The following is a 26,300-nucleotide window of genomic DNA, read 5'->3' as shown; positions in this document are numbered from 1 at the left end:
GCCATTTACCTTCTAGGGCTAGGCACTGTGCTCTTTAGGACAGTTAGTTCTGTTAGATCAGTAATATCCCCACAGTTATTTTCTTTAAGACTGGAATGGTCCTTAATGCCAGTCCAGACTTACCTCTTCCCCTGTTCCCTTACTAACCTCTGATGCATCATCCACTTTCTCCTTGCCTCCTCTTATCCCGTTGCCCAAAATATTAGCATCTACCCTGAATCTTTCTATCCAGGGCTCCATTCTGTCACCAGAACTCTGCCTCAGATTAGAATGGCTCTACTTGTCCTGTGGCTTGTAGGTTGACTCAGCTTAGCTCTAGTGACTCCAAAAAAGACCTATTGGGGCCTGGGCTCTGGGGATTGTGCTTTATTTCCTCTGTTTGTAAGGCAACAACTGCACCCACCTTGCTGAGGAGCTCTGCTCCTGGGATCACAAAGGTAACAGTCAGATAACTTTCAGCTCTTAGCTCTTAACACATACAAGGTGTTGTCTGGGTCAGACTTTGTAGTAGGCAAGCAGCTAGTACCTCAGGTCCTCAAGGGCCTGCAGGTGCAGGAGAGGGGTGGCTCAAGAAGCTAGGCCAGGCCTCTCTGGGTTACCCAGGCTAGTCTCTGATAATGTGTGGTAGGGACTGGCTGGGTGGAGCCTGGCACCCCATGGGTGCCATGAGGATGGGCAGTCAGTGAAGTGCTGCAGAATGAATTGATTTGATAAATGGCCATTTATTACCCTCACGAATTGGCTGAAACCAATTTCGGTCACATCAACCCCTGGTAAGTGCTGGGATATTGATTTGTGCAAAGTAATACAGTGAATTTATCAGTGTGATCCCCAGCTGCAGGGCTTCTAGCAAGGCTGGCGCACAGTTACCACCTTACAAATGCAGGAGATAAAGCACCAGCCCCACAACCCAGGTCCCATGGCCTCTCTGGTCTTCTAGGGTCACTAGAGCCAAAACAGGGCCAGTCTACACTCCACAAGCCAGAGCGTTGGCATTGAAGGTGGGACTCTCCTTCTCGAATCCAGACTGCTCTTGGTAGTGGGAGCGGGTGGGCATCTACCCTGTCAGGCAGACCTCCTAGAACCTCAGCACCTTTGTACTCCACCGTGTTCCTCAGAAAGGCAACCAGTGCCCATTCAGAAAAATCAGTGTTCCACTCTGCCACCCCCCAACCTGCCCACCTCCTGTGTACCTTTCTCAGTAAAGGCACTCCTGTCACTGGCTTCTCAAAAGAAATGTAGAGGATTCATTGACCACCCCAATCCTCGTTGTCATCCTTACAGCCAATCAGGTATCAAGCTCTATCATCTACTTTATTTTTTTTTAAACTTTATTTAAACATACAGAACTGGGGTACAGGTCAGAGGTGGGGGGGGAGGATTCACCAAAGACAGAGTGGGGAGCAGAAATATGCTGCTGAGGGGAGCAGTGGGTGGGTCTGGAGAGGTCTGCCACGCCTTGTGTGTCACCCCCTGGCCAGGGATCGAACTTGTGCTGCAGTGGCTGCAATAGCTTCATAGTGCTGTGCTTCAACCTGTTGCATCACCAGGGAAGGCCCTCTCTCATCTACTTCCGCACCTGCCTCTGCCTCCTCATCCTATCTGGGGTCTGCTCCGAGTTCAAGCTGTTCAGGATTCGGTATCAACCATGCCGCATACACCTTGGGCTCACTGTCCTATCTCATGTTTCCCTTCCCTCTTTGACTGTTCCAAAATATAATGTGCCCAGCCCCTACACCTTTCTCAACCTTCCCTTCTGAGCTGAGAAATAGGTCAGCCCTTCACTAAGGATTGGTAGTGATTAATCTGCAAAATTGTTGTTCTGCCACAAGCTTCACCTGTGCCCATGTTACGTATGCTCTGTGGAGCCTGCCTCTTTCACTTTACCTCTCAAAGGTCAGAAACTACCTTTCATTCAGCTGTTCCCACAGGGTTGCCCACACAGGTTGAATTCAAGTGAAAAAGTGTGAGCCCACATGTGCATGCACATACTTGTACACGCAATTGGGGGGGGTTTGCTGAAGGCTCAGCAAAAACTTATTTTTGCATTTTTAATGTTAGACAGTAGCAGTCATTTGCCTTCATAAAGACAAGTCCTTCCATACTAAGAAGAGATGTGTTCTCTTGCAACCTCCAAACCCGAGGCACAAATGTCCCATCCTACCCTGACTGCATGAACTCCCCTTATGTTTTGGCACAAACATCAGTCAGGTACAAAGGGTTCCTTCCACACTTTTCTGGGTGCTGCCATCCCATTTGGAACCCAGTGTTCAAAGTAACATTTACCTAAAAGACACAACTTTGTTTTAGGCTTCTTTAGGGTGCCCTCGCATCCAGCACAGAGCTTGTCTGTTTGACAGATTGACAAAGACCCCATGAAGAGGGATTAAGAAGAAAGTGGAAGCCAAATTTACCAAGGGCAGTAGTAACCACTTGTAGCCATAAGAGACTCTTGGTCTGGCCTCACATTTCCTTGTAAAATGGGAGCTGAAATAGCTGTTTTTTCCCACTTGTAATCTCCAGAAAAACCAAGAATTCTTTTAACCAGCAGTCTAGTGAGGGACTCTTCTGGAGACCCCCTTGGGGGCCTCCCTGGTGGGACAGGGGATTAAGTCTCAGCACTATGAAGCTATCCCCAGCCAGGGAGCTGACCCACATGGCACAGCAGACCTCTCCTGTCTCGCCACTGTTTGCTCCCCTCAGCAGTGTATTTCAGTCAATCTGCCTCCTCTGCTTCCCACTCTGTCTGTGGTGAATCCTCTCACCACCTACACCCTGGTACTTATATGTATAAATAAAATAAAGCTTAAAAAAAAAATAGAAGGAGCCCCTCTATCAGTAGGACACCTGGCATCTGCTATTATGGAATAGAAAGGTCTGGGTCCGCCTTTCCCCTGTTGAGGGTGCTGACAGATGAAATCTTTCCCACTGCCCTCTTCTGAATCTCAGTCTCCTCTGTAAAATGGAAATAATACCTCCTAATACCTACTTCACTGAATTAGTATAAGAGTGAAAGAGATGCCTGTAGAGCTGCTGTTGCTGTAATGATCATTATTTTTTACTTATTCCACTCTTTGCAACTTAAAAAGTGCTTTATAATCATCTACTAATTTCATCTTGATGGGGCTGACTCAGCATATGCGATTGCTCGTTTTGTAGGTGAAGAAACAGATTTTAAAGGAGCATCTTACTCAAAGTTAGCTAGTAAGCAGCAGCGCCTGGGTTCCGAACTAGCTCATGTACTCCTGCCCTCTGTGCCCTACAGCCCTGGAGATGAGCACACGCCAGAGTGCCCCAGGAGTCAGTGGTGAGGATGTGGTGTGGGGGAGTTAATTAACAAGGCTGCTGCAAGTGAGCTTTAAGGTGGCTCGGCTGTGGCAGACATGGCCAGGAGAACATGTCCTAGTAAGGGTAGGACACAGCCAGGAGGCCCTGGCCCAGCCTGTGGAGCAGCAGCAGAGCCTGTTAGAACCTGCAGGTGGGCCCTGCAGGTGGCACCAGCGTGGAAAGGGGCTGAGCTGCCAGCTCGGTTGACCTTGAACCCAGAGTGCAGTACTGAGACATCGGGAGATTGGCTCCTCAGGCCATGGGCAGAATAACTGAGTGAGCCAATCTGGAAGACACATGGGGATAGTTTTCCAGGAGCTGGGGCTAAATCCCAGGGTCTTCATTTATTTAACTGTAACCTTGAGCAGGTCACCTAACTCATCTACTTTCTCATCTATAAAATGGGAATCAAGTCCCTGCCCTGCCTGCCTCATAAATCCATAACAAGGCTCAAATGCAATTACGTGTACAGAAGTTCTTTATAGACTGTGAAGTGCTGCCAAAGTAAATTGCTGGATTTTCTAGTCCACTGTGAGATCACTGGCATCCGCAGCCACATCCCAAGAGGGCCCATGCAGGTCTCTGACTGTCCCAGCCTCTACCCTGGCTGACAGGGCCCTCAAGGCTCCCTGGTCCTTGGTCCTCAGCCACCCTGCCAACCACACACTCTGGGAGCCTGCCTTCCCCAGTCCTTTATAGCTGCTTCCATTTTTCATTCTGTCGGACTCCATCTGCTTGGCCGTTTTTCTCTTCAGATATTATTAGAAATATCCAGAGTTGTAATTGCTTAATGGTTGGCATTTCGCCTGTTTCATGGGGGGCCCAGATCAAGCCCACTCCAGATTCATGCCCTGGGTCTGGCAGAATTGACCAGGGACAGCTGTGCAGTGGAGTCTGCCTGGCATTATAAAGAGCTCTCTCCAAGGTGCATTATTAGAAAAGAAGGGGGGAAAGATGGCCCCAGGCATAATCCAATTTCCACATTCTCCTTGGTGTTTTTGAACCACATAGCCCAGCAGTCTGCAGCTCTCAGTGGGTTGGGAAACTTTCCTGAAAGAGAGGTTAGAATCAGAATCTCAGGTACTTGACATTCTGGGGGATCCCATTTACCCTGGGGGCCACTTGTATGAGTGTGGCCTCAACATTTCAGCTTCTTTCCAACCTACATTCTCAGTTCAGCCAACTATTTAAAGAAGGTGACTCCTTTCAGATGACCACTCTCTCACTTCCTCCTCAACCTACATCCACACAAAGTGCTTGGCGAAAGTCTATCCTTTGCCATTTATACCTCCATCTCCCTGAATACCCCTGTCCCCAGGTTCTTTCTGACAGGATACTGGGGACTCCTCTCAGTGAGGCTTGAGGTTCCTATGAGACCTGTGGGTTTCCTTGGAGTCAAGCCTTCCAGAGCACCAAGCCAGTCAGTTTAGAGATCTGGGACCTTGACCAGGGGAGAGATTGGACTTAGTGTCTCCTCAGGCCTTCTTCAGGATTCTCAGGGAGCATCTTACACTTAGGCTGCGTCTAATCTGATGCCCATAAAGTTGCATAATTTCCATGTGTTTCTGTCATGGCCAGACTAGAGCGAAAGCACTTTAAGTTGAAGCAGTAGATTGAGATGAGAAAGACCACAACAGGGACTTGAGCTCCTAAAACAGTTATTCCTAAAACAGCTTGCAATCTAACAGACCAACCTAGATATTGCAAAGCACTCTGTCCCCTCCCTGCTTCTGACTGCCATGTTTCATTAATGCAACCTAAAGTGATGCTTACTTTTTTTAGCAACCGTATATAACCAAAAAAAAAAAAAAGCCTTAAAGAGAGACCGACTCTACTATTACTCATTGTGTGATTGAGACAAATCTCAATCTTGTGCCTCAGTTTCCTAGTCAGTATTTTGGAGCCAAAAATACTACTTTCAGGGAGTTTGTATGGGTCTTGAATGGTAAAATGTTGGCAGTTTTTCCAGTGATAGGTAGCACATTCAATAAATAGTTCTTCTGGTGAGTCTGCCCTTTTCCACCCCTGCTCTTCCGCTTGAATGATGCTTCCACAGAAGCAGTGCTTCTTAGCCTGCTTCTCCCACTTTGTAACTTGTTACTCAGTTTCATTACCTTGGTTACACAGCGCATCATTATATACCTTCTCCAGAAAGAAAAGGGGTTAGGTCTCAGAACTGAGCCCCGAGGGAAAATAGTACATATCTGTGGCATTCTCCCCATTGTAGGTAGAGATGCTAACCAAGTGGCTTACCCTTCCTGGGCCCTAAGCTCCATACATGCTCGATTAGCTTCCAGAAGGTACATTTGGCTATACTTCTAGACAGTGGACTGGGCCTTGGTTTCCCCAAATGGGAAAGGGTCCAGAGCTCACATTCTGGATCCCCCAGTCCTGCCAGGGGATCCTGCCTCTCCATTTGCAAGGAGTAAGCTCAGAGTTCCGCGATTGGCGAATAGATTGGTAACCAGCTGACAGCTAAAGTTCCTCTTGAATTCTCCTTCACCAGCCCCCCACTCCCTTCACCTCCATTCACCATCCACCCGCCTTTCAGTTTCCCTGGCAACACTGAGTGCTCATCCTGGAAAACTTTATCCGAAATCTGCTCTGGGCAGCTTTCCAAATCCATGCTAACCTGATTAGGTGTCTCTAGGGGCCTTGCCAGCTAATCAGATTAGGCAGCACTAATGGTAGTGAGGACTTTGAGTGGGCGCAGAGCAGTAAAACATATTGTATACTTAGTGATAATTATCCTGCCTTTTGTGTCATTGATTTATCTGCCTCCCTCCCCGTCCCCCCATCTTGTGTGTTTGGCCCTAGCAATCCGGAGGAAGGAGAATGGCTGGTATGATGAAGAACACCCTCTGGTCTTCCTCTTCTTGGGATCGTCTGGAATAGGTAACTGGGAGCAGAATTGCCAGGAGGGAGGAGACCTGGGGGAGCATGCAAAACTGACAGCCCCAGTTGAGCCACCTCTAGTTCACCTACCAAAACCACAGCCTCCAAATACAGAGCCAGCAAGAGGACTTTGTTTTTGATCATGTCACCTTAGGGACAGCTGAAATTTTTCCCTCCCTCTAGAAGCAGTGGTACAGGACCTAATTCTGGAGAATTAGGAGCAGCCTCTTGGGAATCTCTTAGCCCTGATATAGACAGTCTGCATACACAGAGACAGCCTTTTGGGTATACCACCTCCATTGCCAGCGTGCTAACCTTATTCAGGACATCCTGGGACACAACCCTTTAGTAAGCTAAAGAAAGCCTCTGGTGGCCAGCACAGTGCTAGGTACATAGCTAAAGAGGTTGCAGTACATTAGATGGATTATTATTTGGGCTGGATTAGATGAAGCGTACTCAGCCCTCACTCTCCACCATCACAATTCCCACCACCTCCCACCATTGTCTGGATGGGAAACTTTGTGGGTTTGTTACCTCACCTTCCCCTCTCACGATGTGTATGGGCCCAGTTCTCCCTCAGATGCAGGGTCACAGAGTTTACTGTCACCTCACCATGGTGCTATGATGCTATGGTACTATAGAATTTGACTTCCTGTACTGCACAGTGACTTCCAGAGGCTTCACCATCACACCTAATGGTACTTCAGAGCCACCTCTTCTGGTATTGTCATCCCTTCTTTATGTTACAAAGGCAGCGAAACCAAGGAGAGGTGCCTGTTAGCCTCTCCCACCCTCTTCTTAGCATGCAGATAGCAAGACCAGGGGTGTTCTAGAGAGTTGCAGTGTGGGGAGCCAGGAGGTCAGGGAGCAACTAGGAAAGGCAAGGTTTGTGCTGGGCTTGAAAGTACAGGTGGGATCTGGATTATAAGACAACTTCCCATACTTTCGAATGTGGCTATAGTGAAAAAACCTCAGTCCCATCCACAGGAAAGTCAAGATGCAATGTATACTTTCATTTCAAGTGGTGATCCCACTTTCACCATTAATGCCCTCATTGAATTTGGGAGTATCACTGACCCTCAAAACTCCCATCTGTCAGTTGTGGTATTTTCATTCATTTCTAATTACTTTCATTTCAGGTGTTAGTGATATCGTTGGTCCTAATCCAGTACCTCTCCCTTCCTTCTTCATAGGGAAAACAGAGCTGGCCAAACAGACAGCCAAATATATGCACAAGGATGCCAAAAAGGTAAGGACCAGAGGCCTGATCTGTCGATCAGAGACTACACTGCTCTGCTAATCCAGAAACTCTTAGGCTTCCTGGATCTGGCAATAGCTGATCAAAAAGATGAGCCTTGGCTTAGGAAGCAGATCTCAAACCTGGTCCCTGTTTGGCCATCAGGTCTTCCAGGAATTGGGCAAGTTATCAACCTTCGTTGGACCTCAGTTTCTTTATCTTCTTAACTTGGGGCACTTGAGGGACCAAGTTAAATTTTTTTTTTTTTTTTTTTTTTTGCATTTTTTTTATTAAAAAGTTTATTTTTACATCATTTTTCACATTTTTTTTTTCATCTCAATTGTAATCCCCATGGGTTTCCCATCACCAAATCACCCCTGTGCCACCACCATAGTCCCGTGCATTTCCCTCCCTACCCCATCCCCCCCCGTTTTTGAGGGACCAAGTTAAATTTATCGATACAGTATTTTCAAGCATCCACTCTGTGTCAGTAATTGTATGTGATACTGATAATAGCATTGATGAAGACATTCTCTCTGCCCTGAGGACCTAAGTCTGCAGAGGACAGCAGCTTTAGAAACATACTCTTACTGTCCAGTGCTATCACAGCCATGCTAGAGGGAATCTTCGGGCCTAAAGGAGAAAATGAGCAGAGAAAAGAGGATACATTACTACTCTTTCATTCTAAGCTTATAAACATGGTCTTGTATACCCTTGGCTGTGAGACAGTCACAGTTCCCATTCCTTTGTGACTTACTATAGGAGAGACCCGTCCCATCCTATTCATCCCCACTGCCTCCCAGGCTCGGTCTTTCCAAGGCCTGTTTATTTTGACTTTCTAGACTCACAGGATTTTGCTTTCATGCAGAACAGAGAGAAATGTTCAGAAAGAGTAATCACTGGAGACTGCAGAAACAGTTCGACTATAGCCAAACATTCTTGTATGAGCCTTCCTAGTATGGAGGCTGAGATTCCCATTTTCCCTGACACTAGATGCCCTTGCCTGGCTTGGAGAACCTCCCAGCTGGGGCAGTGAGGTGTTGTTCAGGTCTCTGCTGGCCATTTGGCCCCAACAGCAAAAAGTCCTGTCCCATGGGAACTCTACTTCAGACTTAACTGCCTTCTTGCTACTCCCTGAGAGTCTGGCAGCCACAGAAACAAGGTAGCTCAGACTGTCTTCCTGAGTCACATCCACAGCCCTTGTCTGACTAATAACCAACTGGAGGTTCCTTGGCCTCCTTACCTCGGCCTGGCTAAGGGCTGCCTCAACCAAAGCCAGAACAGACCCACTTGACAGGCAGGCAGGCAAGAAGCGGCACATGGCATGCTAATATGCTCAGCTGAAATAGCATTTTTAGGATAATTCATCAGGTTGGCAGCGATTGAAACAATTAGCACTCTGGAAAGAGCCATAAACTAGCAAGACTATTAGGGAAGATGCAGTTACGGGCAGGAACCACCTGATTAGGGATGAAGAATTCTGAGTGGTTTAATTTTAATACTGTCAGAAAGGTTAATATTTAATTACAAATTATAATCTCCTTATCCAAGCTGTCTTAATATGTCTTCATACACAGTGGAAGTAGAAGGAAAGTATCTGCCAACTTACTGGTGTGGAAAGGAGAAAGAGCTTGTTAAAATACTGATGATGCATCTGTTTAGTGAAAGGCACACTCACACCAGTGCAGAGTGTCCTGAAAGGGTGATGAGGGTATCCTTCTCCACATGCCTGGCTTAGAAGAAAGGAACACCATCGCCCCTTGGTGACAGGCTGGGTAGTTCAGGGTCTGGTGCCAGTCTTTTCCTTGGCTCAGATTCCAGTTCTGCTTTCTACTGGCCACTCAGAGTTTCAGCTCTCTGTCTCAAAACTCTCCACCCTGTGTCTAAGGTTGTCGTGAGGATCTAGAGATATCATACAAGTCTAGCATGTTCCAGGTACCTGCTGCCCTGTTTCATATTTATTCATCTCTATGCACACTACACAGTGGTAGCTTGTCCGTTGTCTTAGTTGATCTATGAGGAGGATAGATCCGAATTAGACCTACTCTTCAGATGAGAAAACTGAGACCCAGCAACATTAAAGACTTATCAAGGTCCCTTACTAGGGAAAGAAGGGAGATCAGAATACAGTCTCTTGCCTCCTCAGTGCCATTGTTTTCAGTTACAATAGGAGGCAACATTGTAAATGTGTCATTTTGTCCCTATTCACATTGGGAAATGGGAAACTTGAGAAAACCAATTATGACCATCCACAGATTTTATTTTTAAATCCTTACTAGTGCTTCTACAATAACTCATAACCTGTGCTAGCTCTGTGAGCCAACTCATCATAGACTGTTTAACATAGATGCTTTCTGCTCATATAGCCAGATGTTTGAGATCTGCCTTCCTGTACTACAGGTCTAATCAGGGCACCTAACACCTCCAGGACCTGAGGAATAGGGTGTGGAAAGCATCCAGGGTATTCCAGGCCCAGTGCAAAGTGGAGCTGACTAAATGAAATGACCACTAGCCTGAGAGTCAAGTGATATGACTGAGTTCTGGCGGTCTGACCCTCAGTTTCCTCATTTATAAAGAGTCACTAATACCTCTGGACTTTTTTGTCTCAAAGGCATTGTTTGCACATTTTTATAATTTCTTTTGTCAGATCTTCGAGCATTTTTATTCTCCCATTAGCCTGTTCTGTTTCTCCCAAATTGAGCTGCTTTTTGTTAATTTCTAGTAGGGTTAATAATCCCTGAGAAAGAACCTTCATGGCATTCTGTGATTTCATTGTGAAATTATGACCCCTAAGACTTACAGTTATGGTGGCAGTATGACAAAAGAATAAAAAGCAAGGATCTGAGTCCAACTGCTGTGGTTCAGATCCCAACTCTAAGCCACTGTGCGGACTTGGATCTCTGCTTACATGACATTTCTTATCTGTAAAATAAGTTCAATAAGAGGGCCTAGCTCATTGAACTGTTATGACGGCCAAAGGACATAATACTTAAAATGCTAACCACCATCCTTGGCACAGTAAGCAACCAATATATGTTGAATATTATTGTCATTATTATTACCTAACTTTTAGATAACCTTAAGCTAAGTTCATAGATAGCCAAAATTATTCCAGCCAAGAAAACCATGCCCATCTTCAACGTTGCATAGAAAACCAGTAGAAGAACTAGATAGGGCACCCTTGAAATAAGTAAGCACTAGAGTTTGTATTCTTGGTATCCTGAAACACTAATTGACATCTGGTCATGAACCTGAGGACTCTTCAGATGAAGACTATCCAGAACCCAACTTACTGACAGCGGGAAAAATGAGGCACCAAAATATAGTGGCTAAGGGCACAGTTTTAGAGTCATATTGCCAAGTTTGGGTCATCTTGGGCATATTACTTTAATCTGTGACTCAGTTTTCTCTTCTGTAAAGTGGGGATAATAATAGTACCTCATAGGCTTGTACATGTTCTAAGCCTTTGGTGGCTTGCTTAAAACATTGTCAGACATACAATAAGCTCTAAGTGACTGTCAGCTTTTATCATCAGATAGCCATCTCATGACCTCCAACCCATTGCCCCCTCTGGGCAGCACTCCAGCTTCTCCATGTCCAAGTTCCCAGCCTCTCTGAAGTATGTGTTTCTCTTGGCTGATTTGCCTGAGACCTCTGAGAAAGCTGGCTCATTCCCATGTGCTCTGATAACAGTCTCACCTCCAACCCCCCCATACACACACATGACTTTAACAAGTTTCCTAAGCCCATTTCCATCTCTTAGGTTAGGCCCTCTTAGGGAGAGGAACCAAGGCCCAGTGATATACTGAAGGAAACAATACCTGAAAATAGAGACGCAACAGTCCCATGGCCACACAGAGAGTGGCAGTACTATGACTGGAAACTGAGTCCCCTGGCTCCAACCCTGGGCTCTTTCTGTCACCCTGTACTTCAGGGGCAGAGTGTTGAACTAGACAAGCATCACAGAGAATTCTGACCAAGCAGCCAAGCTAGAATAAGGTCTGAATTTCAGACATACCTACCTCAGAAACTTGGACACCCCACGACCCCCAGATCTCAGAAGTGGAGAGATTTCCAGATCACAGATGGAAATGTGTACCAGTGGGAAAAGAGCCTAGGGAGACTCTGGGTGACAATACAAGCACCTGTGAATGCCCTTGTAACTCCCTAAATTCCCTAAAGGAGGAGCTACTCAGCCTGTGTTAACTGTGAGATATGTAAGCATCCCACCTACAAACTGGTCTCTGTCCCTGGAGCTAATTGTGTTCTAGCCTCACCCTAGGAGACCACTTCCTGGAAATCACCCCTAAGCCAACCAGTGGGAAGCTTTTAGATTAAATGAAAAAATAAATAAACGTTTTATTTTAAAATAATAAAGGGACTGCCCCCCCATTCACACTTGCAAAGTTGAAGGCTCAAGATACTTATCGTCCTCTCAGTTTCATCAGGAGCATCACCAATCATAACTAACTTTGTCCATGTCTGCCTGGCCTACTTGATGGATGGGAGACCAAGATGTGTTCACCGTTGTGGCTCTAGTACCCAGAACACACAGGATGCCCTCGGGAGATGTGGAGGGGTGCATGGGTGTCTGATGTGGTAATCAGATCACTAGCAGCCTGCCTGAGAAAAGAGACATTCTGAACCATACTTAGAATGGCAGGAACATGACTTGGGTTTATTAATATAGGGGCTCAGCGAACTCATGGAAGATGAATACACTGTAAACCAGGCAAGGAGCCAGAAAAAATACATCAGAAAAAAAGATCTTGGGTTTCTGTGGTCTGAAAGTGGAGGGGATGTTTGAGATGCCCACCTCCTCAGCCCTTCCCTCTACCGTCCTACCTCCCCATGGACTTGGTGCCTGCTTCTTTCCACACAGGGCTTCATCAGGCTGGACATGTCTGAGTTCCAGGAGCGTCATGAGGTAAGGGAGAGTCCTCGGTGAAACATGATTTAGAGAGCCTGTCGACATGACTCTTCTTGGACATTTTTGTGGCTTGTCATGTGGGTCTGAGATCATTTCAGCAGCGTTGGGATTTGTCCTTGGGGGCCTATGTGTGCAGTAGGGTCACTGATCTGTTTAGCTCTGAAGAATAAACATTAAAAAGATGTGTCTGCTCTCCCATCACTGTAGGATTCCTCCATCCCAGAAAGGAGACAACCTGACTCTCCTTATCGAGCCAGGCTAACTCACTGTAGAAAACCATCTTCCTGTGCATGCCCCAGATTGGGAACTAAACAGCATTGGAAGAACTCCCTAACACATATCCTTCCTCCCTTCAGGTGGCCAAGTTTATCGGGTCCCCACCAGGCTACATCGGCCACGAGGAGGGTGGCCAGCTGACCAAGAAGCTAAAGCAATGCCCCAACGCTGTGGTGCTCTTCGATGAGGTGGACAAAGCCCATCCAGACGTGCTCACCATCATGCTGCAGTTGTTTGATGAGGTTAAAGTCTGCTTGGACTGGCATGGAGGGAGGGGGACTGTTAAAACAGAGGCCTGCCCAGTCATTCCTCGACTTGCTGTCGAGGAATGTACATACAGTCCATTAGCAGACTAGTGTCACCCCTCTCTCGCTGGGTCCAGGCTGGTCACTTGAGGGAAGACAAGTACTACCCAAGAACTGAAGTTTTTTCACTGCCCAGGCTGCCTTCTAGCAAGACAGAGTGGGGCAGTAGTGGAGAGAAGGTGAGAGAGAGATAGCTCCAAGTTCCATCCTCCATCTCTAGGCACCAGTTTGGACCTCAGGTGACAAAGAAGCTGGATCTAAAATAAGCTCCAAGAAGCCTTCTAACCAGATAGCTCCTGCTCTTCCCTGTGTGTCAGAATTGTTTCCAATGGTTCTTAGTAACTTTGCTGCTGCTTATGATGATGATGAGGTGCTGCTCTGGCTCACAGAGCCCTTTTCTTGTAAGGAACTCCCATGCTCATCACAAACTAACAGTCCTCCCCACTTGTGGAATGTGCTCTAAACCAGAAGCACTCTTTTATCTAGCATATTCTTTGTACTAAGCTTGTACTGAGATTAACATTATTGTTAATCATCACAATAACCAGGCAAGGTAGAAACTCATTTTTTTAACAGATGGAGAAAGTGACACAGGTAAATGACTTGTCCAAGGCCACAGAGCTGCTATGTGGAGAACAAGGACTGGGCTGCAGATAGAGCTGATCCTAGTGCCCCAATTCTCTAACACCCCTGGCCCTGAACAGGGGTGGCAGGGCTTATGATCATGCAAGAAGCTGGCCTCTGACATTTTCAGCAACTTGAGCAGGGCCAAGGATGAGGCTTCTGCTCCCATGCAGGGACATGTTAACCAGCATGGGCCAACTGGAGTCCAACCCAACTTTCCACTAAGCATTTTCTGGGAAAACAGAAAAAGGTTCTGCTTGCCATGTGCACTTGCTGAGGTGCCAAGCCAGGAAGGCCTAGATCCAAATGTCCCCATAGCTGCCACTGCTTTCCTCGCCTGACCCAGCATCCTTGTCCTGGCTGTTTTGTGACTGTTTTTCTAACACCTCAGCTGTTCCCTATCCCAGTGCCACCTGTTGGGGAGTGAGGGCTAGTCCCTCAAAGGTTGCATAGTTTCCCACCCCTGTGCTCTGAGATCTCGCACTCTGCCCCAGCCTCTTGAATGCATTCTGGTGCACAGACCAAGAATGGACATGGACCAGGCCCAGGCATGTCCTCCTGGTGCTCCCTGCCTAGTAGACAGGTAGAAAGGAGTTGTGATAATAATGGACATTTTTGCATTAATTCTAAAAAATACAGATACATCAATTCTGTAGTCCAACAATGTTATGAAGGGAGTTCTTATTATTGCCTCCGTGTAATAAATGTGCGCACTGACATAAAGTGAAATAACTGACTTGTCTAGATTTAAACACAGTCCAGTTCCAGAGTGAATAGCTTAAATAATAACTACCGTGCAGCTAGATGAAGAGAGAGGTAGTGGACCCTCCCTAGTGGCACAGCAGGTTAAAGCAAAGCACTGTCAGTAGCCACTGCAGCATGTGTTCGATCTCCAGCCAGGGAGGTAAACAAATGGCACGGCAGACCTCTCCTGACCTGCCTGCTGCTCCCCTCAACAGTATTTCAGTGGATCCACTTGGTCTCTGCCCCTACTTTGTCTCTGGTGAACCCTCTCATCCTCCACACCTCTGGCCTGTGCCCAGTTCTTATGTGCCTAAATAAATAAATCTTTGGGGAGAAAGAGACAGATAGGTGCCTGGGAGGGCAACCTTGGCCAGAAAGAGTGAAGTCAACTGCCGATTGAAAAACAACCAGCTCCACCTGGAGATGCTCACCCTCCAGGTGTAAGCCCTGCCCACACCTCCCCTGCTGCCTTCACTCCACTGACTACCTTTTAGGAGTTGCTCGTTCCTTCCTGCAACCCCCACCAGCCAACTAGGGTTTCTGGCATATGTGTCCTTAGATCTGTTGACCAAAATTGCCATCCAAGTTTACTGAGAAGATTTATGCATCTGTGTGCTCCTGGAGGACAGGGACCTGTCCTCACTCCAGCTGTTCCCAGAGTCCGATCACAGGGAAAAGGTTTCGTTGACTAACTTAATGAAGCAGTTACTCAGCAAGCCTTCCAAAGATGAAGTGTTTAGCAGATAGAGTGGAGATAGGGCCAGATAGACACTTAGTGTGCAGAAGCATGGGGCCTGAGACAAGTCTCTGGTCTCTGTGGCTGTCCAGCACTATTCCACTGCAGAGGACAGTGGAGCAAAGTGGTGGCGACAAGGTGGGTAGTGCAGTGAAAGGCCAGTCACAGTGTGAGGAAGTGTGAATTTACTTGATAGACCCAAAAGAACCTCTGAAGACTCTAATCAAGAAGAGAAATGTGGTCAGGTTTTCACCACATAAAGAGCCTAAAGGCAGTGGTGAGAAAAGGGGAACTAGTGAGGTTCCCCTTCTGTTGAAGAACTGGGGCCTCCTGCTACAGCAGGGGCCATGGTCTGGGGAGAGCTTCCAGAAGGTGAACTGCGCAGGGCTCCGTGTTGGGTGGGAGAGGAGGAGGACCCAAGGATGACCCATAGTGGGACATCTGGCCTGGCTGTTGTTGCTTTCCACTCAGGCAGAGCATGCAGGAGAAAGAGCAACAGATGGGTGAGGAAGGTGAGGCGCTAAGGTTTGGAATTGTTATGAGGTGCCTGAAGCACAACCAGAATATTCCTCAGCCATAGAGGCCTGGGGCTTAGGAGAAGTCTGGACAGGAATTACAGATTGAGGACTACATCAGCACCAAGAGGGTAACGGAGACCACAGAGAGGGATGAGATCTCTCAACCAGGGAGAGAAGAGGAGAGGGTAAAGAAGAACCTTGGGACCTATCTGGAAAGAGTCAAAGAGGGAAGTCCCAAAGAGGTAAGAGACAAATCAATTAGTTTCATTTGGTTATTCTGTGGCACTATGTGAGGCAGAGGATGGAGACAGTCACTAGGCCGGTCTCTGTGTTCACGAATGAGGGGGACCCAGGCAGCAGAAAGCATTGAGCCCACTGGTGAGTGCTGCACTGGGCTGAGTAGCTGGTACCAGGAAGTGTAAGAGCTACTCCAGTTTAGAGGCATGAGGGACACCACCCTCATTTCCACTCAGCACATACCCCTAAACCTAGATGCAGAAAAGTAGGAGTCTCCCTGCAGGACTACTGCAGCACTTCCCAGGGAGCCCAGCCTCTGCTCCTCCCTGTGAAGATTCATACATGAAACTACGGGAAGCCAGCCCTGTCACCCTGGAGTGAGCATTTGCATTCCACTCAGTGTCACGTGGGTCAGTGACAGCTCCTTCTTTGGGCCACATCTTTATTACCAAGGACTCTGAGAAAGGAGGCGTGAGCACTGTGGGAGTCACCCTTTGGGTCAGTCACGCGCTGCACCTGCTCCCCTCGCCCACCAGGGACCCATCAGCAGGCACAGTTACGAGTGCAGCTTTGATCTCTCAGAATGAAATTGCTGCTAGGTTATTGCTCTGGCCAGTGCAGCAGTGTGTGAACTCGATCTTCAGGGTGAGTTCTGTGAGGTGAGTGGGGAGCACAGTGTCATAAACATGTGTGTGGGCACGTCACACACACTGAGGCCTGGTCCCAGACTAAAATTGCCCTAAGTGGATTCTCTGGTGGTGTCATCTGTAAGCAGGGATGGGGGGTGAAGCAGAAAACTAATGGCAAAAGCTCAAGAACACCCATCTTTGCCTTTGCCCTAGGGCAGGAATTGGGAGAGTGATTAGGACCTAGATCACCAGGCCCCCTTTGAACAGATCCTCTTGGATCACTTTCTGGGAGGCAAAAGACCAGTGGAAAATGAGGCTATAAATCACTTGGAACTGTGCCCAGCTCACAGTAGATGCTCAGTTAATGCATAGTCCTTCCCCTTTGGGCTCTGGGGACCAGTGCTGGTCTGCCGTTGGATTGACTTTGGAAGTGAGTGCTGAACCTGAGGAGGTTAGTTGCATCTGGGGCAGGGCCCAGCATTGCTGCCCAGGCAGGAGCCAACAGGCTGAGGCCAGTGACCTATCCCCAAGGCCACATTGTCCAGCCTGGCAGAAGCCATGCTCTGCCCGCCACCCAAAAGAAGTCCCAGATAGCTCTCTTCTGCTCCCCTAGTTGCTTCTCTCCAGTGAGGACCAAAGGAGGCGAACTGAATTTGGCGGAAGTTCTGAAACTATTTAGGGAAAGAAACTTACGCAAGGCCTCATTTATCCAGCAGTGATGGTCTGACCTCAGTAACCTCATTCAGAGGGAAGGCCATAGACTCTGGAATTACACACATACTTCCACTCTCACTTCTGTTTTCTAGCTGTGAGACCTTACATGAGTTACTGAACCTTTCAGAGGCAGTTTCCTAAGGGTTATAAGGATGCGGGCAAGTGCCATCACTTAGTGGGGAGAGCACTGAGCAGGCCACTGCAGTGAGGGTGGAGGTGTCCATCAGACCTGCTGCTGCTGTTCCATCGCTTTCTCTCAGTGAGGCTCTTGTTTTTGTTATAAAAGACTAAGGTGCATTTACACAGTGATAAGTTGGAGGCTGGTTGTCGGATGGAGCGTCTTGCCCTTGAACTGAATGGCCAGAAACAACTGTACTTTTCTCATTCTTCTATCTCTTCTATCTGCTGTTGCTTCTATCCTCTCTCCTTAGAGCATCTCCAATATAGATGTTTGCTTTGTCACGTCTAAAAACTGCTGAAGATTTCAAAGAAAAGCCCCCCTAGGCGGCTATTCTGTGTCAGGCCAGAGAATGGCCCTAAAGATGCAGACATTATACTTCTTTCATTTTGCTCACTTTGATTGTGTGTGTGTGTGTGATAAGGGTCTGCTACATTAATAACACAGCATGGTGCACTAAGGGCCTTTCCTCAATATGATCACATTCCCAAGTGGCCAGCTGTCGAATAACCTTCCTCTAAACTCCCGTGCAACCTGGGCCTCCCTTTACCCCAACACTTACCCCAATGATTGTCATTTGCCATTGCTTCTTTTCTGGATGTCACTCTACTAACACAGGAACATAATCTAAGCTCAGTGAGTCCCTACTAACCCAGCACAGTACATGGTCCAGAGAGGGCCCCCAAGAAAGTGTTGAGTAGATGTATGCATTAACTCAGGCAGATTTCTGGGCTCCAGAGGTGATTGACTACCCTAGGGATGCCAACAAGTGGGTGCGGTCTGGCTCTTAGTGGGTACATTAGCTGCTGCCTGGGGCTGGGGGAAACATAGGGATTCCAGACAGACTTCCCAGAAAAGCTGCCCAGTCTTGTAGTTCACTGACTGTGTCATCTCTGCTTCCAGGGCCGACTGACAGATGGCAAAGGGAAGACCATTGACTGCAAGGATGCCATCTTCATCATGACCTCCAATGTGGCCAGCGATGAGATCGCACAGCATGCCCTGCAGCTGAGGCAGGAAGCTTTGGAAATGAGCCATAACCGTATCGCCGAGAACCTTGGTATGGTACAGGGCCTGAATTGTCTGGGTAACTGGGCAGGTAACCATGCCATGAGCTCATTTTCTGGGGACAAGGATGGTATTAGGGTCCAAGGCCTAGGGAAGAGTCCTGGTAGACAGTTTTGTCCCTGTTGGCACTGCCTAGACACCAAACTCATACCAGATTTCCTCAAAAAAGCCCAAGTCTCTTGGGTGACAAGAAAGCTCCAGATAGAGGAATGAACAGATATCCAGGAAGAGGCCAGGGCCTTAGGGACTGAGGAGACATATGCTCGGCAGGTAGTGACATTTGGGTACAATGAAGAGATGTCAGGTCAGAAACTATGGAAGTGGATACCACCTTTTTCCATCCAGAAGACATCCTGTGTCGATGGGCCCTGGGCAGGAGCACAATGGGGCAGCGCTCCTGCCCACCCAACTGTGACTGTGCAGGTGCTTCTCTTCACCAGCCCCCCTTGCAAAGCAGCAGAGGCTGCTCTCCTCCCAAGGCCACCCACCAGCGACAATGCAGGACTCTCAACAAACCTGTCCCTTTCAGAGCGGCTCTTTGTGCCTGCCGTATCTGTGCAAGCATCCCTTTACTTCCCTTTCCTTTTTATAATAAACCTGCCTTCTGGAACATTAAAAAAAAAAAAATAGGAGTATATCAGACAAGAAGCCATGTCTCACCTTTCTATTAGGACTTAGGACTGAGTTCTCCAGGCCTCCTCTTCCAAATCAGAACTTGTCTTGATCTTCTCTCTTCTCCTCCTTCTTCCCTTTCTTCACTCAGTTCCCACCCTGAAGAATGCCGGGCTTTGTGGCATATGAGGCCTGGAAGGGCCTTAGAAAATACCCAGGCCAATCCTCTCAGCTCAGGGGAGGGGACTAGACCACAGCCGAGGGAGCCTGGGACCTTGACCAGGATCACACAGACCATCAGGAACAGGAACAGAGCTCTTCATGGATGGGGCCTAGGCAGGACACAGCTCCCAAAGGTCCTTAGGTATAGGGAGTAGGCAGTTTATGGGTTATCTTTCCACAGGTGATGTCCAGATGAGTGACAAGATCACCATCTCAAAGAACTTCAAGGAGAATGTGATTCGTCCCATCCTAAAAGTAAGAGGCCTTTGTCCTTCTGCCACAGTCTCTGGTGGGGGGAGTGCTGAAATCATCTTAGCCATCCTAAATGTATACAAGTCCCTCCATCTTCCCCACAGGGATCCAATAATTCCTTTTGCTCCCTATCAGTCATTGAGCTCATCCCACTTCTAATCTAACCCTGCAGGCCCACTTCCGGAGGGATGAGTTTTTGGGACGAATCAATGAGATCGTCTACTTCCTCCCCTTCTGCCACTCAGAACTCATCCAGCTAGTCAACAAGGAACTGAACTTCTGGGCCAAGAGAGTAAGAATGGGGGCTGACCATGGTGGGGACAGGACCTCTGCCCACTGAAAATGAGGGTTCACCGGGCTGGGGGCAACCCCTCTGCAAAATGGTCACGAAGTGGAGTAGGGGCAACAGCTCTGGGGACACTTGTCTCGCATGGGCCCAGGCCTCAGGTCAGAGTGAAGGAAAGCACAGGGCCACATGTGAGCATGCTCTCTCCTGTCTCAGGCCAAGCAAAGGCACAACATCACACTGCTCTGGGACCGCGAGGTGGCAGATGTGTTGGTTGATGGCTACAATGTGCACTATGGCGCCCGCTCCATTAAGCATGAGGTGAGCACAGGAAAGGAACCATGTCTCCCTCCCTGAAGCCCCAAGACCCAATCCTACTCTCCCAGCCTTTCTCCCTAGATTTGGGTTGGAATTATCCATATGCAGAACAGATGCTCTTTCAGAACCCAAAACATAGTATGAGCAAGTAAAACCCCTGTCCTGGAGACAGCTGAGTATGAGCCCCCACCAGGATGGGAAACTGAGTTGGGATCCTCAGGCTCTGACATCACTGAGTCTTGAGCACAATCCTACAAGCTATGTGTTGTTAGCTCCACATTGCAGATGAGAAAACAAGCTCAAAGGTTTCTACCTTGTCTTAGGAGTAAGTAATAGAGTCTGGCCTCCGGGCTCAGGCCCTAGCTGGCCTGTGTAACAGTGGTGATGGCCGCTGTACCTGCCACCTGCAGGTAGAGCGCCGCGTGGTGAACCAGCTGGCTGCCGCCTACGAACAAGACCTGCTGCCAGGAGGCTGCACTCTGCGCATCACTGTGGAGGACTCGGACAAACAGCTACTCAAGAACCCTGAGCTGCCCGCACCCCAAGCTGAGAAGCGCCCTCCTAAACTGAGGCTGGAAATCATTGATAAAGACAGCAAGACCCACAAACTGGACATCCGGGCGCCACTACACCCTGAGAAGGTGTGATCCACCCTCTTCCTTCTACTACCTGCCCATCCATGCCCTCAGCACCCAATAAAGGCCCTCCAGCTGTGGCATGGCAACTGACCAACTAGCCCTCCTGCCTCTCCCTCCCCTCCACCTGTAGCCTAAGGCTGCTTGCCTCCTCACAGCCCCTTAAAAGACCCTCTGTAGTCCCCAAGTGTAAAGCAGGAATTTTGTTCACCCCTTGCCCCTTCATTGTGGGCCCAACACCTGCTGACAAACCTCAGAAGAAGAGTTACCTTTCCACTCCATCAAGGCAGGGAAGAGTTAGGGGGGGTCCCTTATCTTTGTCCTCCAGGATGATCCCCATTCCCCCATAGTCTCTGGACATGGTGTGTTCCTAGGAAGCTCAGCTGTATAGCACCTAAGAGTAACTGGCTGTAAGACAGGGACCAGGCTGTGCCCTCATGCAGCTGAGCCCCCAGAATGTCTCCACTGGAATGGAGAGAGTGCAGAGGTCCAGGCATGGAGCTGTTGCTCAGGCTGTAGCTACCTCTTTCCCCACCTTAAAATTCCAAGGGGAAGGCGCCCAGAGACCTCTCCCCCTTTCACTGCCATATCATAACTACTGTTCCTCCTCACCCCATAATCTGGGGTCAAGGCCAGATCATGTTTCTTCCCAATTAGGACTTGGGCAGCATGGACAAATGCTGCCTGCTGCACTACCCTGCCCAGATCTGGGCTGGACAAAAGTAATCAAAAGACAAAGCAAGCACCTCTCTACAGGGGTCTCCTTCTGGAGCCTTAACAACACAGACATTGGGAAACTCGGGGAAAGATCATGGGGTCAGGCTCTGCCTGGGTGGCCTTGAAGTCTACCTGCCTGTACTGCTGGCCCAGCTCGTGCGCCTGCAGCAGCGAGCTCCGGTAAGTCTGCGTGTTAGTCACTGAGCACAGGGTCTGCACACTGCCCTGTCAGTGAGGGTGAGCCCATGCTTCACCCTCAGCTCAGCAAGGCACAGCGAGGCCTGGTGGTGCCGGGCACCATCTACCATAGCTGCCATTGACGACCACATCACCCTCCCCATAGGGCTGATTCGGAACCCAGACTTGGTGTTAGCTAATGCCTTTCAGGAAGCAGGAGGAGTAGGTATCAGAGTCCCTTGGCTGATAGAGGAGTGTCCTAACAAAATGTGGGCATGAGGCAGGCAGAAGCTGATACAAGGCTCTGGCAATCACCATCTAGTCCCTCAAGGAGCTGTGTCTGCTGCTCCCTACCTCAGTAACTGTTGCTCCTTTTATTTTTTCCTCCTTGTATAGAAATAATTTGATGTACACAAAGTTTCACAAAGTAGAGTTCCCATGTACTCTCTTCTTGGCTTCTCTTAATATTTGTACCTTATAAAATTACTGTATAGCTATTAAAATAAGGAAATCAACTGATCCACTGCTACAAACTAATCTGTAGACTTCCAAATTTTCCAGTTTCCCCCCTGATGTTCTTTCTCTGGTCAGGAGCCCTCATTGTATTTTGTCATGTTTCCTTCATCTCCTTGGCCTGTGACAGCTCTTTGTCTGCCTTTCATGACCTGGATACTTTAGAAATGTCCAAGGTGATTATTTTCTTAACTTGGGTCTGTGGGTCTGTCTGCTGTTCTCACATGTGTAGGCTGAGGATCTGTTTGTTTTGTTTGGCAAGACCACCATACAAATGATGCTGTGCCTTCTCGGTGCCTCAGAACAGGGGTGTGAACCAACCATACAGTGGAGGTAATGTGTGCCTGGTTCCTCCATTGTAAAGTGATTAATTTCCCCCTTTGTAATTAATAAAGAGTCACATGGGAAGATACCTTATGCTATGCAGATGTCCCATTTATCTTTAGACTGTGCCCTGTGATCTTAGTGCCAATCAGGCGTTCTTACTTACTTATGCTAAGCTTTAATACTGTGTTTGTCTGATGATGACTTTCTCTTTTCTTCTTCCATCTATATTAATTGGTGTTCTGCTGTAAGGAAGAACTATCTCTTTCCCCCATTTATTTATTTGATAATTTATATCAGTATAAGCTAATGGATATATTTTTTTATTCTAGGGGTTACAGCCTCATACTAACATAGTTAATTTTGTTACTCAAATTAGCCTATTTCTGGCTACTGGGAACTCTTTCAAGTTGACGCCTGTGTTGTTTCAACATCACCCACATCCTTTTTTTTTAAGCACTCTCTGACTTATTGGTATTCCAAGCTCACTCATATCTTTCCTGTTCTAGCCCTGACACCATCCATTTCTCCCAGCAGCTCTTGGTTCATTTTTTTATTCAGGAATAGTATTTAGAAACCAAGATCTGGGCACTGCTTGTATTCATTGCAGTTCACTGGAGTGACATTGCTTCTAGGACCTTTCAGCAGACAAAGCTAGAAAATACATGTATATATATATGTATGCTAATGTGTATCACACATACCTGAATTTATCATTGTATCTGTCTGTCTATATATTATTAAAAAACATGAATTGATATTGATACTATAGGAGAACCCAGTACCACAGGGTTTGTGATTGCCATTATTATGACTCTACTATTCTCTTTTATTATCCTTGTGTTCTCTTTTTCTCTGTTTGGCGTGAAGCCTTCCCTTGAGGGAAGTCAGTGGCCATCTTATAGGGAAGATTACTGTTGGATAAAGTTTTTATGCCTATGTCATTCAGTCCCTTGGTTCAATTAGCTATAGCCAGTTGAACATAAGCCTAAACCAAATAACTTTTATGCAAGAAAACCCAGTGACCACCTTCTTCTTGAGATGGAGGGAGGGAGGGAGGATAGATCCTCAGATTCTGAGGGACATAAGTACTATTTCTGGGTATTCTTTGGTAAACCTCCCGGGGACACTGGGCCCATATTTTATACTTCTGTGTCATCCTAGCCAATATTCCACTCACTTAACTTGTTCTGTATCTGTCTTTGTCACTCGGCTGTAAGCTCCAAGGGGGCTGTACACAATTGTTCAGTTCACTGTTCTGTTCCTAGAACCTGGCATAGTGCCAGCACGTGACAGCTGTTCCAGGTATTTGGAAGGGTGTGTAGGCCCTGAGTCAGACGCAGATCTTCACCACACACCCCGGGTCAGAACAGTGCCGTTTGTTCACTCAGCACATTTATTTGTCATGTGCTTGTGGTCAGCAGTAGGATCTGCCAGGATTAGACCCTGAGCAAATGGGGCAAAATAAGACCCAGATACCTGTTGAGTAGCCTGGAAGTAATGAGGCCGGACTTGCTAATGAAATATAACTCCTTTATTACTCAAAAAGAAAAACTCAAAATGGTAGTGATTGTTTGAAAACCCTCATACTTTGTGGTCTCTTATGAATACTAAGGTACTAAGGTCAAGATGGCCTCCATGACCCCCTGAGCGAGGTCTTTAAATTGAGAAAATATAGAATACATATATATGTTATGTGTGTGTGTGTGTGTATTTATTTAGTTATATTTATATATAACATATAAAACATTAGAAAGTTAACCAGTGAAGTTAAAACCTGAAGTTAATCAAGTGGGAAACCAGAAAAAAAAAAGAGAAAAGGTGAGTAGAAAAATGATTGTTTAAAAGCACCAAAAAAAATAGATGAAAACCTTCTCAGTCTGATAAAAAGGAAGAATGGGCCCTCCCTGGTGGCGCAGCGGGTTAAAGCACAGCACTAAGAAGCTTAAGTCACTTCTGCATGAGTTCAAATCCCGCCTGCCCCGGAGGAGATCCACATGGCGAGGCAGATTTCTCCTGACCCGCCCACTGCTCCCCTCAGCAGTGTACCTTGTCGATCTGCCTGTTCTGTACCCCACTCTGTTTCTGGTGAATCCTCACCCTCCGCATCTCTGGCCTGTACCCCAGTTCTGTATGAACAAATAAATAAATCTTTAAAAAAAAGAAGAATGAAAAATTAGGAATGAGAAATCAGGCATCAAAAGGAAGAATATAAAATTTTAAGAGAACTCTGTGGCCACAGAACTGAAAACAGAGCAAATAGGTAATTTCCTCTAGTTTAAATAGATCAATTACCAGAGAAGAAATTGGAAAAGTGATTAAAAATTTATCCTTTTTAAAGATTGTGTTGATTTTTTATTGAAATATATAAGGAAAGATACACAAATTGCAAATGTTCAGCTCAGTGAACTATAATAAAATGAATACTACTAAGGCCAATCAATACCTCGCACAAAAAATATGTGGGTTGTAATTTTTAGTTGTTAAATAAACAACTTCAGATGATGAGAGAGGATGAAAAGATGCTCAATTGATTTTTAAAGGCCACCATAAGATGATTCCACAAATCTGAGAAAGTGCCTAAAGGAATATCATAGTGTAATCTCACTATTATAGATGCAAAAGTTCCAAATAAAATGAAGTTGAATTATATACCATGATCACAAAAGGTTTATTTCATCAATCTATGCCTGAATATCAGGAAATTTTAATATAATCCACTACACCAAGAACTTGAATATTACATAAGCATCTATAGATTAATATTATGTTTATTTTCTGATAATATTTCTTATATGACTATGTAAGAATATCCTTGGTTTTTTGGGAAAATATACCTTGCAGTATTTAGAGGTTAGGGTAAAGACAATTTGCAAATGCTTTAAAAAATTATGATGTGTATGCCTATATATATTCTATGTACACATACAATGATAAAGTATTAATATTTGGGAAGTCTGAGTAAGGATATACAGAATTTCTTTGTATTGTTTTTACAACTTTTCTGTTAAACTAGAATTATTTCAAAATAGTTTTCTCAATGAAAGGAAATAAAATTTATTAGCATATGCTAAAAAATGTTTGATAATATCACAGCTTTATGATTTGATAAAGTTTTTTTTTAGATTTATTTATTTGTGCATAGAGATCTTGGGTACAGGCCATGGTGCAGGGGTGGTGAGAGGATTCACCAGAGAGAGAGCGGGGAGCAGAACAGCCAGATTGACAAAGTATACTTCTGAGGGGAACAGCGGTTGAGACAGGAGAGGTCTGCTGCGCCATGTGGGTTACCTCCCTAACCAGGGATGGAACTCGTGTTGAGGCAGCTGCGGCCCGCTTTGCAGTGCTATGCTTTAACCTGTTGCACCACCAGGGAGGGCCTGATAAAGTTAAAGCTTTAAGTAAAAGAAAAAGAAACTTCCTTCAAAAACATAGTAAAGATCATTTTCAACTGTAAATGAAATAATTTCTATTGAAGTCTGAAGCAACACAAAACTTAACAGTGCTTTGAAGTTCAGGTAAAAGTAATTAGGCAAGAAAATGAAGTAATTGGTGTAAATATTATAAAATAGTCTATTTTATTTTGCTGTTAAATGTGTATTTAGGAAGTTCAAAAGGCTATATAGTAACCTTTTAGCATTAATAAGGAAATTTGATGTGTCTGAATAATAGATAAGTATATAAAAATCAATAACTTTCTTCTAGAAATAATCAGCTAGAAACAATAACAGCAAAAGTATTCTATTCATATTCTATTCACAATTGCAACAGGTAAGTGTATATATATACATAGGTACATACATACCTGTGGAGGAGAGGGGAATTG

At 46.5% G+C, this 26,300-nt stretch overlaps 1 protein-coding gene across 2 annotated transcripts in view; it reads left to right on the top strand.

The window, feature by feature from the left end:
* Positions 1-23,232, top strand: part of CLPB (ClpB homolog, mitochondrial AAA ATPase chaperonin) — a 130,093-nt gene extending 106,861 nt beyond the window's left edge. For both annotated transcript variants that reach the window (XM_012725572.1, XM_012725571.1), the window contains 9 exons: positions 6,145-6,222; positions 7,416-7,471; positions 12,342-12,386; positions 12,746-12,907; positions 18,254-18,410; positions 19,434-19,507; positions 19,677-19,796; positions 20,007-20,111; positions 20,519-23,232. In XM_012725572.1, the coding sequence (XP_012581026.1) occupies positions 6,145-6,222; positions 7,416-7,471; positions 12,342-12,386; positions 12,746-12,907; positions 18,254-18,410; positions 19,434-19,507; positions 19,677-19,796; positions 20,007-20,111; positions 20,519-20,755 (1,034 nt within the window). In that variant the 3' untranslated portion in view covers positions 20,756-23,232. The remainder of the gene's footprint in view (positions 1-6,144; positions 6,223-7,415; positions 7,472-12,341; positions 12,387-12,745; positions 12,908-18,253; positions 18,411-19,433; positions 19,508-19,676; positions 19,797-20,006; positions 20,112-20,518) is intronic.
* The last annotated feature ends 3,068 nt before the right edge of the window (positions 23,233-26,300 follow it).

The sequence above is a fragment of the Condylura cristata genome, unplaced genomic scaffold (genome assembly GCF_000260355.1).
Source record: "Condylura cristata isolate star-nosed mole 26May11 unplaced genomic scaffold, ConCri1.0 scaffold00015, whole genome shotgun sequence".
NCBI classification, from domain to species: domain Eukaryota; kingdom Metazoa; phylum Chordata; class Mammalia; order Eulipotyphla; family Talpidae; genus Condylura; species Condylura cristata.
The sequence above is the reverse complement of the archived record's forward strand: the minus strand, read 5'-3'. Positions and strand labels throughout refer to the sequence as shown.